The sequence below is a fragment of the Oncorhynchus mykiss genome, chromosome 30, assembly GCF_013265735.2.
Source record: "Oncorhynchus mykiss isolate Arlee chromosome 30, USDA_OmykA_1.1, whole genome shotgun sequence".
Taxonomy (NCBI): domain Eukaryota; kingdom Metazoa; phylum Chordata; class Actinopteri; order Salmoniformes; family Salmonidae; genus Oncorhynchus; species Oncorhynchus mykiss.
The window spans coordinates 29,905,461-29,928,711 of NC_050570.1; the positions used below are offsets into that span (position 1 = coordinate 29,905,461).

Below are 23,251 nucleotides of genomic sequence, written 5' to 3' on the forward strand. Positions count from 1 at the left end.
CCCAAAGATTCCTCGATGCCCTTCCAGACTCCCTCTGCCTACCCAAGGACATCAGAGGACAAAAATCAGTTAACCACCTACCCGAGGAACTCAATTTAACCTTGCGCAATACCCTAGATGCAGTTGCACCCCTAAAAACTAAAAACATTTGTCATTAGAAACTAGCTCCCTGGTATACAGAAAATAAATAAAAAATATTCGATTCAATTTTTTTCTACTGGGCCTGGTGTTGTCACCCACATGGGTAGTGTTGCCAAGAGAGATGAGGTGAGAGAGGAGGTGGGTGGCAACTGAAGAGGTGTTACATGTAGCTGTCGGTCTGTCAGCGCTTTACACAAACACCTAATGCCAGAGACCGGAAATGTTACTTTGTCTCTGCTCTGTCACACAATTCTCTGTGACTAACTGGATTTACTTTATAAATTGCCTCCATGAAACAATAGGGGGGAATCAACAATAGGTTGAGAAGAAAACCTAGAATGGAAATGGAAGGGGCAGGAAGCAGCTTGTATTGTTATACTGAAACCCATTCAGACAAATATGTCAGACTTGAACAAGATCACTTCTGTGTTACAGCCACAATAGCAGTAATACTAGGAGACCTAGTTTTCTGTGACAGTATTTTCACAGCTTATGAGAATCAAATGGCCATGTCACAACCCTTTTATTTATTTATAGAGTATCAATCTAACTACCGTTTTCTCTTCATGTATGAAGAAAATACATTCTCCATAAACTAGGACAAGTAAACAGGACACACCATTAAAATAAAGGCTTTCACAGTATATCTAATGTATGAAATAGTTTCCTATTAATTAATCAGTTCTCTATGATTGTTAACAAAGAAATACGTGCTGATTTTGCCAAGTGAAACCATTTCTAAAACACATTTAGAAGAAAATGAAGAGAAAAAAATTACAAGCACAGCAGTTTTACCCGACAAGCGGGTTGGTGAAATTGGAGCAGCTATCCAATGTTCTGATTGATTGCCTTTGAACTATTTTGAACATAAGAAACAGAAAACACCAGTGCAGAACTGTCAAAGCAGTATGCAGAGTACTGTACATAATTTATCTCCCCTCACCTATTAACAGTGTGTAGGTCTGAACATGAACATGGGGACATGAGGCAGCCATTTCCGACTGGGACATTCACAAAACACCAGAGTGTATTCAGGCACAAAGGGGATACTCAAGTGGATTTCTTAGATAGACTGGATGTTTTACTTTCACGTCACTTAGCATACAATCTTATCCAGAGCAACTTTCAGGAGCAATTAGGCTTATGTACCTTGCTCAAGGGCACATCAACAGATTTTTCACGTGTTGAACAATTGTCCTTTTTTTTTTATTACAAATAATACACACCTCTCCTACTCTGGAGGGTGGGATGAACTTAAATTAATCTTGGTCCTTCGCGATTTCATATTTTTCCCCCATTTAAAATCCTTGTGTCATTGCACTTCTGGTAAATATAGAAAATACTAAATAAATAAAAAACAGATAATACTAATAGTTAGCATAGACTGATGGATTTAGAACCATAAAAGACAATACCTGAGGTCCCACTGCAGACAATACATAATATACAACTAGTCATACATATTATACATGATACAGTATATACACAATCATACTTTTTTTTCATATCCTCAAGCTCACAAATAGCTGTGTAGAAAGTGTATTTATGTAATTCACTCATAGTTTTTGTGTAGTCCTACACCTGTAGGTGCCTGACCTTGAATATCTACAGTCACTCAATAGCCAGAGATGTGGATCTCATTACATGCGATGTGAAAGGCTGCCACACCTTTTACTTTTTTCAGTAGTGCCTTGGGTGGTGAACCTAATTTTCTCTAATTTAAGGAGAGAGAAAACGTCTCTCACCCATCGTGAATGGGAGGTTGGGGAAGCAGATTTCTATTAAAAAGGATGAGTCAGCGGACTAACAGAGATGTGAATGTGAATGCTATCATGTCTGATAGATTATTTGTGACATTGTTCCCTGGGGTTATTCCAAATATGACGGTGTATGGGTTGTGGTCAATTGGTCGAACGCAGATGCTGCATAAAGTGTTGAAAATGGGGAACAAAAAAGGGGATAAAGATGGACAATCCCCAAACATATGATGTCATAGCGGGGGCCCAATAGCACTTAATAAAAAAAAGACACGTTAGACATGATTACGTAGACATACTGACCAGCTCAAATAGACAAAAGCGTGCTATATGGCAGACCAATCCAAGCTCATCTTTCGGCATGTCCAGCCCACTCATTGTCTCTTCCAATCATGGCTAGCGGGAAGGATTCTGTCTTTTTCTTTGGCTAAACTAACTAGGCTCGTAATTTAACAATTTTATTCGTATTTCCATTGCCAGACAAGTTTGTTATTAACGCACATGAAGGTCACATGTTCGATAAGGCATTTCTGCCCAAAAAAACTATTTTGATTTACAAAAGGTTAACGTTCAAACGGCTCTCCTGTGAAGTAGTGACCCACGACATATGCCTAGTTTCCTGAATCGGGTCACATATGGAATCATGTGATAACCCAAAAAGTGTTAAATTACAATATATTTGAGATTCTTCAAAGTAGCCACCATTTTCCTTAATGACAGCTTTGCCACACTTGGCATCCTCTCAACCAGCTTCACCTGGAATGTTTTTCCAACAGTCATGAAGGAGTTCCCAAATATGCTGAGCACGTGGCCGCTTTTCCTTCACTCTGTGGTCCAAATCATCCCAAACCATCTCAACTGGGTAAGCCTCATCTAATAATTTTAAAATATTTTTTTATCTTAAATTTGTCTTTCAGCATCAAATATGCAAAGAGGAAGAACAGTCCATCATTACATGAAGGTCAGTCAATCTAGAAAATGTCAAGAACTTTTAAAGTTTCTTCAAGTGCAGTCGCAGAAACCATCAAGCGCTATGATGAAACTGACTCTTATGAGGGCCGCCATAGAAAAGGAAGACTCAGAGTTACCTCTGCTGCAGAGGATAAGTTACCAGCCTCAGAAATTGCAGCCCAAATATATGCTTCACAGAGTTCAAGTAAAAGATACATCTCAACATCAACTGTTCAGAGGAGACTGTGTGAATCAGGCCTTCATAGTCAAATTGCTGCAAAGAAACCACCAATAATAAGAAGAGACTTGCTAGGGCCAAGAAACACAAGCAATGGACATTAGACTGGTGAGTCCAAATTTGAGATTTGAAGACACCCTGTGAAAAAATTATTGGGGTTGAGATACCAGAAGACATGCGGCAATATTTCAGGATTTAGGATGGAAAAAATGAACCCAGAATTGGACCCTATTTTTATGTATTGTGTATTAAATATGTCCACTTTCTGGAGGACTGAGTTTTGAAATCAGTGGAATTCGAGTATGATAGCTAAGGCGATGGAGAAAACACCTTTCTTACATCTTCAAACTAAGGGCAACCATGGCACCGACAGGAGACGCGTCCTACCATGAATGATGTATGTGGGTAAGATAGTCTAGCTAGATACATTTTCAGATATTACATGTTTCTAATTTTGAAAGAGACATTTGCTTTGCTAGCTATAGCCTAATGTTAGTTAGCTAACATTAATCCTGGTTGGTTAGCTACCTGCAGATTCATGCACAGTAGTAACATCATGAGTTGTGATTATGGCTCATTGTTTACCTAGCTAGCTAGCTAGCTAATGTTAGCTGACTGGCTCGCTAGCTAATGTTACATGTATGACATTATTCATATCTCAGAACCATTTGCTTAGCTAGCTATAGCTTAATGTTAGCTAGCTCACATTGAATCTGGTTGGATAGCTACCTGCAGATTCATGCAGGGTAGTAAAGTCATGAGTTGGGATTATGCTTCAATGTTAAGCTAGCTAGCTACATGTCTTTAAAAAAGACTCCACTATGCAAATAACCATTTCCAGTGCGTTTGTAAATTCAGTCTGGCCATCTACTCCGATTTCAGAGCACTCTCATCTGAGTGTGCCAGAGAGCGCAGAATAACTGATGAATTTAAGAACGCTCAACACCCGTTGAATATGGCCGGTGTCAGTAAACGTTGGCAAAAAAAGCGATACTAAATTGTTGCCAGCAGCACACTGTGGCAACCCTCCCTCTCTGTCTGCCGAATTCTTTCTCTTTGCTCTTGTTTTCCTTAAAATACATTTTGGCATATAGCACTTTGTTGCATTATGAAGGACTAATATTAGTGTCGTTGAGTTTACTAGTATGTGTTTGGGGGAAAATGTGGAGTTAATGTTTGAGAACTGAAGGTGTAGGTGCTTTGTTTATAACTTTTGTTACTGCTTTTGAGTTGTAATATTTGGTAGGCCCAGTGTTGGTTGCCTTTGTTTGTTTGGTAAACTTGCCACTGCGGTTGGAGATGGAACATTGGTTAGTTTCCAGGCCCCTGCCCAGCCTGGAAACTCTTGCTCTACTCACTGTTGGGACATTGGTCTGAGGTGAGTACAATTGGCTGTGTACCTCAGTGGGAGATTTTTGTAGGGTAGTGACACTTGCTACCCGGAGCTATAGCCTTTCTATTTTCCCTGTTAGGCTTAGTGACGTGTTTCACTTTGGAATACGTTGGGCATGGTTATTTTGTTTGTTATTTTTGTGTGGTGTCCGTGGCAGTTGTCTCGGGGGGCACATCCCATGGCTTGGGGGTATCTGCCAGCATGCTGGTTTTTGTTTTTCTTGTCAGCGGTCTACAGTGTGTAACTAACTACCCATCGCAAATACGCACGAAGACTAGGGTTGAGTTATTGTAGGTTTAGGGAAGCTCCATATATATAACTCCTCTCTTCTGTGGTGCCCAGTGTGATTGTCATTTCTCTTGTGGTCCGGTCTGGTGTGCTCAGCAGAGGGGAAGAGCAAGATTTTTTTTGTATTTCTTGTGACTATGGCGTCTTATGTAGACGAGTTAATTCGCTTTCCATCAGAGGAACTGTTAGAATTATGTACTAAAGAACAGCTGTTGAAGATTGCGGAACACTACAAGGTCGAAATTAGTGATAAATGGCAAAAAAATGATATTAGGTTGATATTGAAGGCCAATCTGATGGAGTGATATTCTTGAAGTTACCACTGGGGCAGCCTCTGCTGAGGACTCGCCGTCTCACCATTTCATTACAATAGCTGCTCCATCTGTAAGCCCTAGTAGTCTTCTTTTTGAACAGCAGTAAGAACCTGCTTCTGTTACAGCTAGAGCATGATCGTGAGAAGCTAGAGCATGATCGGGTAAAGTATGAAAAGTAATTGGAATTTAAACAGGATTTGAAGTGTGCTATAATCAAGCTGCAAAAAGAGCGGTTAGAGTTGGTTAGGGAAGGAACAATCTCAGGGTGAGAGTTTGCTCTGGGAAGGTGACAAATTTACTTAGGGGTCGCTCCTCTTTCGGTCGTGCTCCGGACACATTTGATATTGTTGGGAACTTACGGTTGTTGCCTAAATTTACATTATTTTCGTTGTTTGAGCCGGTTGCTGAAGCTAGGAGTTGGCCTGATTCTGACCACAATTTAAATGTTGCAGTGTGTGACTGCTAAAGCGCAGGAAGCATATTCAGCTCTAGGTGTAGCCGACAGTGTTAGCTATGATAAGGTTAAAATTGCTGAATTACAGATTTACGAATTGGTTCCTGAGGCTTACTGCCAACAATTTAGAACTTTAAAAAGCAAGATCTTCACAGTTTAATCGCTGGTGTTCCGCCTCTGCAGTTATGACTTCCAAGGGCTATGTGATTGGATTATGCTAGAGCAATTTAAGGACAAAATCCCTGATCATATAGCCACATACATTAACGAACAAAAAGTAAAGACTGTTGCTGATGCTGCGGTTTTGGCAGACGAGTATGTTTTGTCTCAAGTGTCTTTGCAGAGCCCCGTATTCAGAGTGAGTGGGGGCGTTCAGAGAGATTTGGGCCTGGCTCACCGAGATACTCTAGTTCACGGACAGAGTTTCATTCAACTAGGGTTGAGCCTGATTTCTGTGGTAAAGCTGCCTTTGGTCAAGAGTGTCACTGTCAAGGTTCAGGTCATTGGGGAAAATGAATGTCCGGTTCTCAGCGCTAGGGGTAAATGCAGTACTTGCGCTTATGTTTAATCTAAGCCTACAGCGTTAGCAGCACCTGTTCCACATCAGTTTACTCCTGACACATTGTCTCATGCCGAGGTGCATGTGAAAATCCATATTGATCCAGACTATTTACCTTTCATTACAGATGGTTTGTGTCTATGTTAGGAAGTAAGGACCTAGTGCCAGTGAAGATCCTGAGAGACACAGATGCCTCTGAATCATTTGAGTCTGTTACCCTTCTTTGCTGAGCCTGATTCGGGGAGTAGTGTTCTAATTAAGGGATTAGGTTTGAACACTGTCAGTTCCATTGCATAAACTGATGTTGAATTGTGGACTGGTGACAAGTGAGGTTGTTGTGGGGGTGCGTCCATCGTTGCCTATTGACGGTATCGACGTTATCCTTGGGAGTAACTTGGCTGGTGAGCCTGTCTGCCTGTCGTGTTCCCATCTCTAGTGGTTTCTGCTAAGCCGTCATTTGTAGGGATTCCTGATGAGAGTGCGCACAGTTTTCCCAGATGTGATCTCTGCGTGTGCGGTGACGCGTTCTGAGCCATGGCGACCTAGTCACTACGCCGGCTAACAAGAATGGCAAAGAAATCTGTCACTACTTTCCCTGTTATCCCATTATCTGTACCCCGGAGCAATGGGCTGACCCCACATTAGACGAGTTGAGTGACCTAATTGTGCCTGTGGAACAGTTGGGAGATGTCACCCATGGCTATTTTCTCTAAGAGGATGTCCTGATGAGGAAGTCAGTGTCTCATGGTAATTGTTTTGTGGGGGAGGCTATTAGTCAGGTTGTTGTACCAGTTAAGCTTTGTGAGTTGGTGTTGACAACTTCCCACAACGACGTTGCTGGACATATGGGTGGGAGGAAGCCTGACAATCGCATATTAAGACATTTCTTTTGGCCTAGGTTAAAGAGGGATATTTCTGAGTTCATTAACTTGTCACACCTTTCAATTATTTGGTAAACCTAATCAAGCTATTAAGTCGGTACCACTGTTTCCTTTTCCTGTACTCAGCCAACCTTTTGAGTATCTGATTATTGACTGTGTTGGTCCTCTGCCTCGTTCTAAAAAGGGTATTAGTTACCTGTTCTCTGTGATGTGTCAGACCACTAGGTTTCCTGCTGCCTATCCTTTCCGGTCTATCACCACTAAGTATGTGGTAAAAGTTTTGACTCAGTTGATCTCACTGTTTGGAATCCCTATGGTCATTCAGAGTGATCAAGAATCTAATTTCACCTCATCTGTTTGGTCAGGTTCTCCAACAGCTCCATATTAAACACAATTTGTCTAGCGCCTATCAAGCGGGGCATATTTGATTGGCGAACTGAGCCTCGTCACTTTAGTCCAGTGACCAGGTTCTTGCTCTGCTGTCAATTGTTGGTTCTTTCTTTTCAAGCAAACTTTCAAGGTCCATATACGGTTGTGTGCACTAAGCAAAACTATCTAGTTGCCACTGCAGAACGGAGAAAAGCACACCATCTGTGCCATGTAAATCTGTTAAAACCCTATAGGACGGTAAAACCTGTTCTTTTGGCCGATACCGTTATTTCGCAGGGTTCTTGTCATGCCAGGTCCGTGCATGGGGAGGAATATGTTCCTGGTCCCGACGATTGCATACTGCAGAGTAGATTGAAAAATTCAGAGACGCTGGATATTTTAGACAGCCTTCTCGCTTATCTACCTGTTGATGGGCGGGAAGAGATGGTCGGTCTGATTCTGAGATTTCCTCATTTGTTTGCTGATACACCTACATGTACAAACTTAATAGAACACGATATTGACGTTGGAGATGCTGAACCCATTTGGTTCTATATAGTTTCTTCAGAGAAACTGAGTTGTCTGTATGTTGAGGTCAGGTACATGCTGAAGAGTGATATAGCAGAGCCTCCTTTCTCCAGTTGGGCTTCTCCATGTATCTTGGTCAGTAAACCGGATGGGACTGATAATGTTGTTGCTGACGCTCTCTCGTGCGCCCTGTTCCTGAATGTCCATGTGACTGACCAGTTATTTTGTTTGGTATTGTCCTGTTCTATCACTTCTGTCTGTTCCCTTCTGGTCTCGTTTTCTTCTTTCCTCTTAAAGGTTGCTTCCTGTGTGCAAAGGTTGCTGAGGTCTGGGGAGGATGAGGTTGGCTGGGGAAAGTGGATGTGTGAACACGTACCCCACCTCATGGATTTAGGATGCAGGCTGGGTCATTTGGGATGCAGGGGGGGTCTTCTATTAGGATACAGGGTAGTATTTTGTTTGTGTGACTGGTATGGTGTTCCGGGGTCCTTGTTGGTCCCCGGTTTTATGGGGGGATGATGACCCTCCCACTCTGTCTGCTGACTTTCTCTTTGCTCTTGTTTTCCTTAATAGGATGTCAGTGGGCGGAGCCGGGATGGTCGTCAGCGAATTGGGACACACTTGGGCTCGGGTGTGTCCCGGGATAAATACACCGCTTCCCCATGCGGGAGACTGTCTCCATGCAGACACTGATAGATTTTGGTTGTGGCACTTTTGTGGCCGTTTTGGTTGGTTACTTTGGCACCTTTCAACACCCCTCATTATCACATTTATGCACGCAAACACTCACTTACTCTACTAATTACTGACTACACACATCATTGTTAATTGTATTTAGTTTACTTTAGTTAAGAAATATATTTTAGTCCTTATCTCTACGCTGTCTCCCTTTTGTTACAAACTTCGAGCCGGTTTGTGACAAGAGTTAGTCACCAACGATAACATGAAAACAGCATAACCAGTTCTGCTAGGGCGAGTGGGGTGTTTTCTCATTGTGTCTTCAAGTAGCTAGCAAGCTAGCCAACATTAGCCAGTTAGCTTGGGTGCTTGACTGCCGTTGTGAGGTCAGACAGTTCGGCTCAACTCTACTCATCTGCCAGGACGTCCGGTGTGCGCTCTGAACACGAAATGCTCTGAATTTACGAACGGACAAACTGATAGCACAGTTGCAGTCACCAATGCTCTGGAAAACATAACAGCCTAACCAGCTCTGCTAGGGCGAGTAATGTTCAGTGAGCTGTTCTCGCTCACTTAGATGTCTGGAAGTAGCTGGCTTGGGTGCTTGACAGCTATTGTTAGTACATTCAAACGTGAGTTTACAAGTTTCTCAACTTCTAAAGCAAGATGTTTTTCCCATACAAATGCTGTGTGATATACCATTGTGTAGCTCTGAGTCTCTACTTTTATCCAAAGTAAAAAAGTTAATTTCTAATTTTGCTACATAAGACCGATTTGAGCACGTCGGTCACATATGTATTTTGATGTCTTCACTATTCTACAATGTAAAAAATAATAAAACAAAGAAAAACCCTTGAATTAGTACATTGGTTCTTTCTTTAAATGTTACGAGCTTATGCCGCAACCATTAGTGTAGATGGTGGTATTCTGTCATTGCACCACACTACTCACAATGCTGTTCTATCGGTATTCTAATCTGTGGCATTTAATGGAGACGTTTTGAGTCAGTCTCTCCTCTGGCACTAGAGTCCTGCAAGAAAAACTGTCGGTGGTCATGGAGTTGAGCGAACTTGGGTAAATACAATGAGGCAAGGTCACTTGACATGTGGACTGAAGATTTTTGAAATAGACACAGTGGGCTTTTGGTTTCTTTCCCTCTAAAAACAGAAATAAATAATTCTAAATAACAAACTGGCTTTATTGAAAATTATGTATTTTTTTAAAAATCTTCAATAGCCTTTTTCCCTTTATTAATATATCCAATATTATTTTTTAAACAAGCCATACAAAGTTGGTTTCAGACAAAAAAGGAACTTGTCTGTCGGTCCTGCATTAAAATACCCGTTTAAAAAAAAAGTGAATTGTGATAAATAAAAATATAGCAGTTTCATTTAAGAAACAAAACATTGACATCTGTGCCATATAGATTGGAATATAGTTGGGAAGAGCTTTTCGATGTACCGATTCCATGGCACAGGCTTTATGAATTGACACGCAATTTTCCACTAATTATAACCTACTGCAGGCTTAAAACCTATGGGTTTAACCCTCCTGTTGGATTCGTTTCATGTTAATTAATTCTGTGTTCCCAGTCCTAAATGACCGCTCCATTATAGCTGATTATAAATCCATAATACATATCACCTAATGTTGTTTTAGAAATGTTTATCAACTGAAGTTCTTGTGTACGTTACACGTTTTGAACTTGTATTTGGTATTTATGGGCTGCAGGCCTCATTGACTTGAGCTCATATAACTCGTTTTGAGTAAAAAAAAAAGCACAATGTATGGACTATAACAAATACTCAGATTAAACATATTGTGCTCTTTATCAGACTACTTTGTGTCAAAGTTTAACAAGGACTTTTGTTTTGAAACCATTTCATTTAAAAAAAAATATATTATACATGGTGTATATATATATATATATATATATATATATATATATATATATATATATATATATATATATATATATATATATATATATATATATATTGACTAGATTTTGTCATCAACCCGGGATATGGTGTCTCGTTGGCCCCGGGGTCAGTCACCCTGATCACATTTTCAGCCGACATCCGACCTCTTCTCTCAGGTGGGGATGAAGACCAGGACCAATTCCCATTCTTTGACTGGAATGTAACAACCTCAGCAGGGCCCTCTTCCTCATCACTGGATTGTTCCACATCGGTTGTCTCTTGGTCTGGATCATATTCTGTGTTGTCTTCAACTTCTGACACTTCCTCCTCTAATGCATCTTCACTGTCAGTTTCCTGGCCTTTCTCCTCATCACCAAATATATGATCAAGAGCCTCACATACAGTATATCGTTTGGTTATTGTGCTGCCATAGAATTAATTGTGAGCAAGGCCTCAAAAAAGCTTTATATACCAGAGCTGTGACAAAAGTTCTATATATTATTGAAATAATGTTGCGATTGTTTTGTGAGAATGCCAACAAGTGTGGTTCCTGTGGGGGAAAGATTCTATTGGGGAAAGGTTCCTGTGGGAGTTGCCATGGAAGCCAAGAAGGGGAGTGAGGTGTGAATGTATGTGCTCAAACACACATGCATGTGAGGGTCTGGGAGGGGATGCCAACAGGTGTGGTTCCCGTGGGGGAAAGGTTCTATTGGGGAAAGGTTCCCATGGGGGTTGCCATGGAAGCCAAGAAGGGGAGTGAAGTGTGTGTGTGTTTGCTCAAACGTGAATGTGAGGGTCTGGGAGAGGAAGTGTGTCCATCCGATGAATGGGCATGTGCCTGAACAAAATGTTATACACCAATTGTAGTCTCACCCATTAATTTCTTATGACCGGTCATTTTTGACCGGGAACACCACAGGTGTATAAAAGTTAAATAAAACACCACAAATTTTATGAAAATCATCCAAATGTATTTTGTGTGTTCAGATGCCCTATGTGGACAAAGTCATGGAACATTATGACAATCCGATTAAATGACTACATTTTTCAGAGAGAACTTGTAAATCGGCCAATTCGACCGGAACACAGCAGGAGGGTTAACCTTCTGAATGAATTATTATTATTGAAGATAGAAGCCGCCTCTTAATGAGATCCCGAGAGCCGATCTGTTATCCAACGATTATTATTGTTATACTGTAATTAACCATGCATTATTATATAAAAGCCCCTTAGATATTCTCACATACCAGATTTGCCGTTACGAAAAATGATCTGCTCCTGTTGTGTGTTCAGTCATTTGTAACAATGAAGAATGTAAACAAGCATAATGTGCATTTTTTTTTAGATGCTGTGAGTTTATTTACAGTAATGATGGACAGCTGGAGGCATTTTGAAAAAATGTTTACAAACACTTTTTTTTCACAAGTGTACTTTAGCAGGTGTGGCACATCATGCAAACAATGTTTACATGATGGGCTATTAGCAGGACAATAGACTCTTCATATATTGATTTATTTACAGAATTATAATTCAATAGCCCGGCTACTGTAGGTGTGATATTCCCCCAAACTTGCAATGTATATGTTTATTTCAACTACCATTTAGTTGCACTTCCCCCCAGCTCAATGACCACGGTAAAACCTTGTGGAGATTATCAATGTATTTGTTGCATTATTGTATCGCCAATTTAAAACATCTTGATGGCCATCACCAGTTAATCTTTGCTTGTAGGCCTTGCAGAGTTACAGATTAATGTTTTCAGTTGATGCCAAACAAGTTTGATAGGGTTTAAAATCAGGAGACCTACAGTGGGGCAAAAAAGTATTTAGGCAGCCACCAATTGTGCAGGGTCTCCCACTTAAAAAGATGAGAGAGGCCTGTAATTTTCAGCATAGGTTCACTTCAACTATGACAGACAAAATGAGGAAAGAAAATCCAGAAAATCACATTGTAGGATTTTTAATGACTTTATTTGCAAATTATGGTGGAAAATAAGTATTTGGTCACTTACAAACAAGCAAGATTTCTGGCTCTCACAGACCTGTAACTTCTTATTTAAGAGGCTCCTCTGTCCTCCACCTGTTACCTGTATTAGTGGCACCTGTTTGAACTTGTTATCAGTATAAAAGACACCTTTCCACAACCTCAAACAGTCACACTCCAAACTCCACTATGGCCAAGACCAAAGAGCTGTCAAAGGACACCAGAAACAAAATTGTAGACCTGCACCAGGCTGGGAAGACTGAATCTGCAATAGGTACGCAGCTTGGTTTGAAGAAATCAACTGTGGGAGCAATTATTAGGAAATGGAAGACATACAAGACCACTGATAATCTCCCTCGATCTGGGGCTCCACGCAAGATCTCACCCCGTGGGGTCAAAATGATCACAAAAATCCCAGAACCACACGGGGGGACCTAGTGAATGACCTGCAGAGAGCTGGGACCAAAGTAACAAAGCCTACCATCAGTAACACACTACGCCGCCAGGGACTCAAATCCTGCAGTGCCAGACGTGTCCCCCTGCTTAAGCCAGTACATGTCCAGTACCGTCTGAAGTTTGCTAGAGAGCATTTGGATGATCCAGAAGAAGATTGGGAGAATGTCATATTGTCAGATGAAACCAAAATATAACTTTTTGGTAAAAACTCAACTCGTCGTGTTTGGAGGACAAAGAATGCTGAGTTGCATCCAAAGAACACCAAACCTACTGTGAAGCATGGGGGTGGAAACATCATGCTTTGGGGCTGTTTTTCTGCAAAGGGACCAGGACGACTGATCCGTGTAAAGGAAAGAATGAATGGGGCCATGTATCGTGAGATTTTGAGTGAAAACATCCTTCCATCAGCAAGGGTATTGAAGATGAAAGGTGGCTGGGTGTTTCAGCATGACAATGATCCCAAACACACTGCCCGGGCAACGAAGGAGTGGCTTCGTAAGAAGCATTTCAAGATCCTGGAGTGGCTTAGCCAGTCTCCAGATCTCAACCCCATAGAAAATCTTTGGAGGGAGTTGAAAGTCCGTGTTGCCCAGCAACAGCCCCAAAACATCACTGCTCTAGAGGAGATCTGCATGGAGGAATGGGCCAAAATACCAGCAACAGTGTGTGAAAACCTTGTGAAGACTTACAGAAAATGTTTGACCTCTGTCATTGCCAACAAAGGGTATATAACAAAGTATTGAGATAAACTTTGGTTATTGACCAAATACTTATTTTCCACGATAATTTGCAAATAAATTCATAAAAAATCATACAATGTGATTTCCTGGATTTCTTTTTCTCATTTTGTCTGTCATAGTTGAAGTGTACCTATGATGAAAATTACAGGCCTCTCTCATCTTTTGAAGTGGGAGAACTTGCACAATTGGTGGCTGACTAAATACTTTTTTGCCCCACTGTACATGTAGAGATTAAAAAATAATTTTAGATATAATGTAGGTCTACCGTAGGCGACATAAGTCGCACTAGTGTTGAGACTAGTCAGTTCACCCTAACATTTCCATTGCTCTTCTGACAACAGAACTTAATGAACTGCTCACCAGGCACAGCAGAGGCTGTCTAGACATTTATGCTGTTCCGCTATTCCAAGGATGTGTAACCAAAAAGAGATACGAGAGGACACAGAATACCAACTAGGATGGATCCAGAAGCAACTGTGGCTTACCAGTGAACCTTCGGGTGTTCATCATTAATACTGTGTCTCCGAAGTTTCTGTCCATGACTGATGCAACCCGAAAAAGCATTAAAGACCGAGTTAATGAGTTATTGAGGTCAATGAGAAAGTCTGGCCTGCTCTCCCCTAGGTAAAGAATTAGGCACTTTCCCATGTTTACTACAGTATGCACTGTAGGCTATGTGTACTTTTCAGACTGCACAGTAGCCTAATAAACACATACATTTTGAAATAGTTTTTTTTTTTACCATGGTAGATGCTGTGTTTTTGGTTGATGGCCAACATTAAAAACTGTCAAATGCTTTTGTGAATTCAACCGCTTTATTAATTAATTATTTAAGGCTCCTTTCTCTTCTCTGTGCTGGAGTGAAAGCAACAAATGAAAGCAACAAATTGTTGCTTACTGGAACACCCAAAGTCATTCAATTGTTATAATAGGATTTGAAGCAATAGCCTACCCGTGTATTTCAGCACAGTTTCATGCTGCTTATCAAGACCAAGGGGACTGTTCTTAAATCAATGTTAGGATTATTCTGCTCTTCACTCTCAGTCACTTAGTAGCCTACTCCGGACCGGTCACGTTGTACAGAACCAACTTTTGAAAGCCAGTCACCGCTTCCCCCCACCATAACAAAACTTGTCTCTTTCTTACGTCAACAGTGAAGAGGAGACTCCGGGACGCTGGCCTTCTAGGCAGAGTTGCAAAGGAAAAGCCATCTCAGACTGGCCAATAAAAAGAAAAGATTAAGATGGGCAAAAGAACACAGACGCAGAGGAACTCTGCTTAGAAGGCCGGTATCCCGGAGTTGCCTCTTCACTGTTGATGTTGAGACTGGTGTTTTGCGGATAGTCTTTAATAATGAAGCTAGACACTCTAACATACTTGTTTTCTTGATCAGTTGTGTACTGGGGCCTCCCACTCTTTCTATTCTGGTTAGAGACAGTTTTGCGCTGTTCTGTGAAGGGAGTAGTACACAGCGTTGTATGAGATCTTCAGTTTCTTGGCAATTTCTCGCATGGAATAGCCTTCATTTCTCAGAACAAGAGTAGACTGACACGTTTCAGAAGAAAGTTATTTGTTTTGAGCCTGTAATTAAACCCACAAATGCTGATGCTCCAGATACTCAACTAGTCTAAATGCCAGTTTAATTGCTTCTTTAAAATCAGGACAACAGTTTTCAGCTGTGCTAACATAATTGTAAACGTTTTTTTAATGATCAATTAGCATTTTAAAATGATAAACTTGGATTAGATAACACAACGTGCCATTGTAACACAGGAGTGATTGTTGCTGAAAATGGGCCTGTGTACGCCTATGTAGATATTCTATTACAAATCAGACGTTTCTAGCTCCAATAGTCATTTACAACATTAACAATGTCTACACTGTACTTCTCATCAATTTGATGTTATTATTAATGGACCAAAAATGAGCTCTTCTTTCAAAAACAAGGACATTTCTAAGTGACCCCAAACTTTTGAACAGTAGTGTATACCAAATATTTATTTGAAAATACTGTCTTTAAAATATTTCCAACGATATGTATTTGAAGTAATTGTAAACACATGCCAATACTTTACACATTGTATTTTGAAAAACATTCCAATATTCAACTACTTTTCTTTCAAATTAAGCTCATCTTAATACTTGTTTTCAAATGTATTGAAAAGTAATTGAAATACCTGAAATAGTATTTGAACCCAGGTCGTTGTGTGTGTATATGTATCTGTCAGCCACCTCACTGAGTGCTGGGGAAATGTGAAATCAGAGAGGAGGAACCAGCTACAGGGATTCTAAGACACTAACTCACTCTCTCTCACACACACACACACACACACACACACACACACACACACACACACACACACACACACACACACACACACACACACACACACACACACACACACACACACACACACACACACATAGACAATGTAGCTTATACTGTACAATCTGTGCTTTTTTACAAGTTGAAGATATTATTTTACAACTACTGTGCTCTATCTAATTTAACACTGATCCTTTTGAAATGTTGAACGTGAACAATGAGGATTCAGCAACAGAAGAATAGTTTTCAATTTTCAGATCATGAAGAAAGATCCTTTTGCTTGCAAAGACTTCAAAGATTTGGACAAATACTCATTCAAGGATTTTTCTTTACTTTACTATTTTCTACATTTTAGAATAATAGTGAAGACATCAAAACTATGAAATAACACATATGTAACCAAAAGTATTTTTGCCTTGACACCTTTCACACTCTTATTATTCTCTCAACCAGCTTCACCTGGAATGCTTTTCCAACAGTCTTGACGGAGTTCTCACATGCTGGGCACTTGTTGGCTGCTTTTCCTTCACTCTGCAGTCCAAGTCATCCCAAACCATCTCAATTGGGTTGAGGCCAGGCCATCTGATGCGGCACTCCATTACTCTCCTTCTTGGTCAAATAGCCCTTACACAGCCTGGGGGTGTGTTGGGTCATTGTCCTGTTGGAAAACAAATGATAGTCCCACTAAGTGCAAACCAGATGGGATGGCGTATCGCTGCAGAATGCTGTGGTAGCCATTCTGGTTAACCTTAACTTGAATTCTAAATATATCACCAACAGTGTCACAAGCAAAGCACCACCACATCATCGCACCTCATGATCCATGCATCACGGTGGGAACCACACATACAGAGATAATCCGTTCACCTGCTCTGCGTTTCACAAAGACATGGCGGTTGGAACCAAAAATCTCACATTTGGACTCAGACCAAAGGACATATTTCAGTCTAATTCAAATCAAAGAAAAAAGGAAACTGCACACTGTGCGCGGTTTCCTTTTTCCTTCATCTTGTTCATCTGTTGCCATGCACCTGCAAAAATGATTGCTCAGATGTGCGAGTGCCTTTTTGAATTTTGAAGTTTAAATCAAATCAAATTGTATTAGTCACATGCCCCGAATACAACTGCTGTAGACCTTACAGTAAAATGCTTACTTACGAGCCCCTAACCAATCATGCAGTTTAAAACCCCCCAGCTAAGAATAAGAAATACAAGTAACAAGTATTTAAAGAGCAGCATTAAAATAACAATAGCGAGACTATATAAAAGGTGTAGCGGTACAGAGTCAATGTGCGGGGACACTGGCTAGTTGAGGTAATATGTACATGTAGGTAGAGTGACTATGCATATATGGTAACAGAGTAGCTAGCAGTGGTGTAAAAGAGAGGGGGAGGGCAATGCAAATAGCCTGGGGAGCCATTTGATTAGATGTTCAGGAGTCTTATGGCTTGGAGGTAGAAGCTGTTTAGAAGCCTCTTGGAGCTAGATTTGGTGTTCCGGTACCGCTTGCCATGCGGTAGCAGAGAGAACAGGGTGGCTGGAGTCTTTGACAACTTTTAGGGCCTTCCTCTGACACCCTGCCTGGTATAGAGGTCCTGGATGGCAGGAAGCTTGGCCTCAGTGATGTACTGGGCCTTTCGCATTACCCTCTGTAGTGCCTTGTGGTCGGAGGCCGAGCAGTTGCCATACCAGGCAGTGATGCAATGCTCTCAATGGTGCAGCTGGAGAAACATTTGAGGATCTGAGGAACCATGCCAAAGCTCTTCAGTCTCCTGAGGGGCAATAGGTTTTGTCGTGCACTCTTCACAACTGTCTTGCGTGCTTGGACCATGTTAGTTTGTTGGTGATATGGACACCAAGAAACTTGAAGCTCTCAACCTGCTCCAATGCAGCCGTCGATGAGAATGGGGGTGTGCTTGGTCCTCTTTTTTTTCCTGTAGTCTACAATCTCCTTTGCCTTGATCACGTTGATGGAGAAGATGTTATCCTGGCACCACATGGCCAGTTCTCTGACCTCCTCCCTATGGGCTGTCTCGTTGTTGTCGGTGATCAGGCTGTTGTGACACTGTTGTGTCATCAGCAAACTTAATGGTGTTGGGAGTCGTGCCTGGCCGTGCAGTCAAGAGTGAACAGGGAGTACAGGAGGGGACTGAGCACGCACCACTGAGGGGCCACTGTGTTGAGGATCAGCGTGGCGGATGTGTTGTTACCTACCCTTACCACCTGGGGGCGGCCCGTCAGGAAGTCCAGGATCCAGTTGCGGAGGGAGGTGTTTAGTCCAAGGGTCCTTAGCTTATTGATGAGCTTTGAGGGCACTATGGTGTTGAACGCTGAGCTGTAGTCAATGAATAGCATTCTCACATAGGTGTTCCTTTTGTCCAGGTGGGAAAGGGCAGTGTGGAGTGCAATAGAGATTGTATCATCTGTGGATCTAATGTATATTGCTCGTGTTTGTTGGCCCTAGCAAGTCCATTATTATTTTTTGTGTCCTTTAGTAGTGGTTTCTTTGCAACAATCGACCATGAATGCCTGATTCACGCAGTCTCCTCTGAACAGTTGATGTTGAGATGTGTCTGTTACTTGAACTCTGTGAAGCATTCGTTTGGGCTGCAATCTGAGGTGCAGTTAATTCTAATGAACTTATCCTCTGCAGCAGAGGTAACTCTGCGTCTTCCTTTCATGTGGTGGTCCTCATGAGAGCTAGTTTCATCATAATGTTTGATGGTTTTTGTGACTGCACTGTCAGAATACATCAAATGTATTTATAAAGTCCTTCTAACATCCGCTGATGTCACAAAGTGCTGTACAGAATCCCAGCCTAAAACCCCAAACAGTAAGCAATGCAGGTGTAGAACCTTTCAAAGTTCTTGAAATGTTCCGTATGTTTCATATCGTAAAGTAATGATGGATTGTCGTTTCTCTTTGCTTATTTGAACTATTCCTTCCTTAATATGGACTTGGTTTTTTACAAAATAATGGTATCTTACCTTGTCACAACACAACTGGCTCACAGGCAGTAAGGGAAGAAATTTCACAAATTAACTTTTAACAAGGCCCACCTGTTAATTTAAATGCATTCCAGATGACCACCTCATGAAGCTGGTTGAGAAAAAGTCAAGATCATGCAAAGCTGTCATCAAGGCAAAGGGTTGCTACTTTGAAGAAACTCAAATATAAAATATATTTGGGTTTAACACTTTTTTGGTTACTACATGATAACAGCTGTGTTATTTCATAGTTTTGATGTCTTCACTATTCACTAAAAAACCTGGAGTGAGTAGGTGTCAACTTTTTGACTGGTACTGTATAATTTAGCTACTCTACCTGCTACATTCATGATGAGAAAACTAAGTAGCTAGCTAGCCAAGTTGCTAGTTAGCTAACTAACTAGCTAGCTAGCCAAGTTGCTAGTTAGCTAACTAACTAGCTAGCCAAGTTGCTAGTTAGCTAACTAACTAGCTAGCTAGCCAAGTTGCTAGTTAGCTAACTAACTAGCTAGCTAACCAAGTTGCTAGTTAGCTAACTAGCTAGCTAGCTAAATGGCTAGTTAGCTAACTAGCTAGCTAGCCAAGTTGCTAGTTAGCTAACTAACTAGCTAAGTTGCTAGTTAGCTAACTAACTAGCTAAGTTGCTAGTTAGCTAACTAACTAGCTAGCTAGCCAAGTTGCTTGTTAGCTAGCTAACTAGCTAGCTAGCCAAGTTGCTAGTTAGCTAGCTAAGTCAGTTAGCTAGCTAGCCAAGTTGCTAGTTAGCTAAGTTAGTTAGCTAGCTAGCCAAGTTGCTAGTTAGCTAAGTTAGTTAGTTAGCTAGACAGCTTATATTAACCAGTAATACAAAATATGCCTAAACCTTTTAAAACTTTCGCTGTCACCTTGAGGCTTGATAGGAGGTAAAAATAATCTCTAATTCTTTACTAGCTAGATGCCCAATTAGCTTTTATTCCTCTATGAATCTAGCTAGCCCTACTGGCTGCCGGCTAAACCAACATTCTTGATTCTAGTTACTAAGATAAATAAAACAACTAAAATGAGCTACTCAATTTAGCGTTAACTTCTTTGAAGTATTTTCTGAACAGCTTCTCAAGTCTGTTTCTCCAGTTGTCAACCATACACCATTTACACACTCATTTGTGGCACCCAGATTCAAAAATTACAGTTGGAACTCTGAAAATAAGTGATTGTTGTTGCTAGGCTACCAGTTACAGTGCTTTTTAGCTTACGGATTGCAGGTGACTTTAAAAGTATAGCTTGTGTCTGAAAGAATTATATGGATTTAATATGTCAAATTATTGAGCATATCCTCAAAACTCAAATAAGCATCAGAAATTGTCCTAATTGAGTATATCAAAATGCATATCAGGATCCTGATATGGACCTCAGTCAAGAGCCTATGCATTGTATGTGCTGAGAAAATATACTATGTAGGCCTACAGTCAGTATATACAGAAATCCAGAGGGAATCCAAAAGTGATTTGTGCATGAAAGAAAAATATGGGTTTAATATTTGTCAAATTATTGAGTATGTGGTGAAAACTCAGTAATGCCTCTGAAATCCTCTTTATTTTCAGCATATCAACATTTGCATATGGACAGCCAAGAGAAGCATATTTCGAATCAATATAGTTTCATATCTTGAATGTGCTGAGAAAACACAGATATGCAATGTATACAGTCAGTATTTGTCAACATGAGAGAAAATAGGTTGTCACATATTTCAGGATATTGAATGAGCACACTGTGCACATCCAAAAATATGCATTGGAAATGGTCTGTATTCTTTAGAATATCAAAAATGTGTCATGTAAAGCTATCCCCTGATTATGGACCCTTTTTGCCCAGTGCTTGTGTCTCCCCTGTTTGGTTTGCTCCATGTTTGTTTTTACACCATACCGTAAGTTTGTGGGGGTTTTCTTTCCCTTTAATTTGTCTATTAATTAAGGGAATCTAGTGGGCATCCAGGGTGGGTGTTAAGACGCTTCTCGATTTCGCTTGGCCAGCACCCCCATGGTTCCCTTTCAGAACCCCTTTTAAAACCTCACCTGTTTTCTTTTGGTTGTTAGTTCCATTTTTCTGTTGGGTGACTATTTTTTGTTTCTTATTGGGGAATGTAACACCCAGTACACCACCATTTTACTATTTCCTTTTGCAATACATCCTATTTTACTATGATGTCTTACGAGGGCCTTGAAACTCCATTTGTCACATTTCTACTGATTGCACTAAAAATGAATACTTTCCCAATGATCGATTGTATTTTTTTCAGATCTCCTTACAGTACTTTCTGTATGTCCATCTGAACAGACATTATGACTGAACATTCACTCCTCACAGGGACTGTTTATCATTTATCATAACATGTTCTCACCTCTTTCTCAGCACAACGACTGTCAGCTGTGTCCGACACCTCTTGCTGAGGGTGAAGAGTTTGTCAACGATCCGTCTGGATTTGGCGATAAGCTGTCTGCTGCTGAGATCTAGCTGTCTGTAGCGCTGATGGACGGCAGGCTCCATTTTCCAGAAGTACTGGATGGCAGATGTGTTGAGGGCGTAGAATGTCGGTAGTCTCCGTACAAAGTTCTGGAACTCCTCTGCAAGGCAGACAGGTGTGAAGAGGTTTAATGCTCCATTGCAGTTCTGCTCCGCTTAGTACTTTATATGAATCTGTTAATTTTGGCTCATAGTCAAACGGATCACTTTAGGGAGATGGCACATGGGAATTGGTTTGCTGGGCCACCGTGGGGGAAACTGGAAGTGATACTATGTGACACATATGATAAATGGGGAGAGGCTGAACTAAACGTGGGTTTGTGTATGAAGTGTCCTAGCAGATCAAGCTAATTTCTGTGTGTGGAGGCCAAACAGAAACTGAAAATGTTACCTTGCTTCAGGATATCCGGTTTAATGAGTGAATAGGGGCATAACAGGAATTAACCAAAATATCTTCAGAGCTATCAATAGCCATTGAATAAATCCAACCTAATCTAACAAGTGACTGTGATATTTACAATTAACATTGGTGTGGATTTCTATCTGATTACAATAGGCATTTGTTCTCAGATTAGCCATTTTGTAATACACTACATGACCATAAGTATGTGGACGCCTGCTTATTGAACATTTAATTCCGAAATCATGGGCATTAATATGGAGTTGGTCCCCCTTTTGCTGCAGCCTCTACTCTTCAGGGAAGCCTTCCACTAGATATTGGAACATTGTTATGGGGACTTGCTTTCATTTAGCCACAAGAGCATTAGTGAGGTAGGGCACTGATGTTGCGTGATTAGGCCTGGCTCATAGTCGGCATTCCAATTACTTCCAAAGGTGTTCGATGGGGTTAAGGTCAGGCCAGTCAAGTTCTTCCACACCGATATTAACAAACCATTTATGTATGGACCTAGCTTTGTCCAGGAAACAGGAAAGGGCTTTACCCAAACTGTTGCGACAAAGTTGGAAGCACAGAATCATCTAGAATGTCATTGCATGCTGTAGAGTTAAGATTTCCCTTTACTGGAACTAAAAGGCACAGCCCCTACTGCTCAGCCATGGAAACCCCTTTCATGAAACTCCCGACAAACAGTTATTGTGCACATGATGCAAAACTCTTCATATGGGGATGGTTTCTGTTTTTTGAAAGTTACATATCTTGAAAACTTGATTGTTGACAAGCAAAACCTTTCAAGACCATGTCAAAATTGGACGAATGAAACAAATACAAAAATATTGTTTTGGGTGGAATTTTCCTTTAAAGTTGTTGTACTAGTCCACTTGTAGTCCTGATTGTTGCAAAATTCGTTCAAGATATGTGAATCGTTTCAGGAAACTAGGCGTATGTCGCACGTCACTACTTCACAGGAGAGGCATTTGAACGTAAACATGTAATTTTTTCAAAATTCATTTTTGGGGTGAAATGCCTTCTGGAACAAGTGATCATTCATGTGCCTTAATAACAATACAATGGTTAAATTACAAGCCTAGTTGGTTGGAATAAGGATGAATAAGGTGCCCAGAGTAAACTAGAGTAAACTCAGGCCCAAAAGCTAGAACATGCATTGATTTGGTTAGAAAACACTCTGAAGTTTCTAAAACTGTTTGAATGATGTCTGTGAGTATAACAGAACTCATAAGGCAGGCAAAAACCTGAGAAAAAAATCCAACCAGGAAGTGGGAAATCTGAGGTTTGTAGTTTTTCAAATCATTGCCTATCCAATATACAGGGTCTATGGGGTCATATTGCACTTCCTAAGGCTTCCACTAGATGTCAGCCGTCTTTAGAA

General features: G+C 40.8%; 1 protein-coding gene across 2 annotated transcripts in view; it reads right to left on the reverse strand.

Moving 5' to 3' along the window:
- Positions 1 to 23,251, reverse strand: part of LOC110521697 (BMP/retinoic acid-inducible neural-specific protein 3) — a 98,276-nt gene that overhangs the window by 11,659 nt on the left and 63,366 nt on the right. For both annotated transcript variants that reach the window (XM_036968752.1, XM_036968751.1), the window contains exon 8: positions 21,343 to 21,565. In XM_036968752.1, the coding sequence (XP_036824647.1) occupies positions 21,343 to 21,565 (223 nt within the window). The remainder of the gene's footprint in view (positions 1 to 21,342; positions 21,566 to 23,251) is intronic.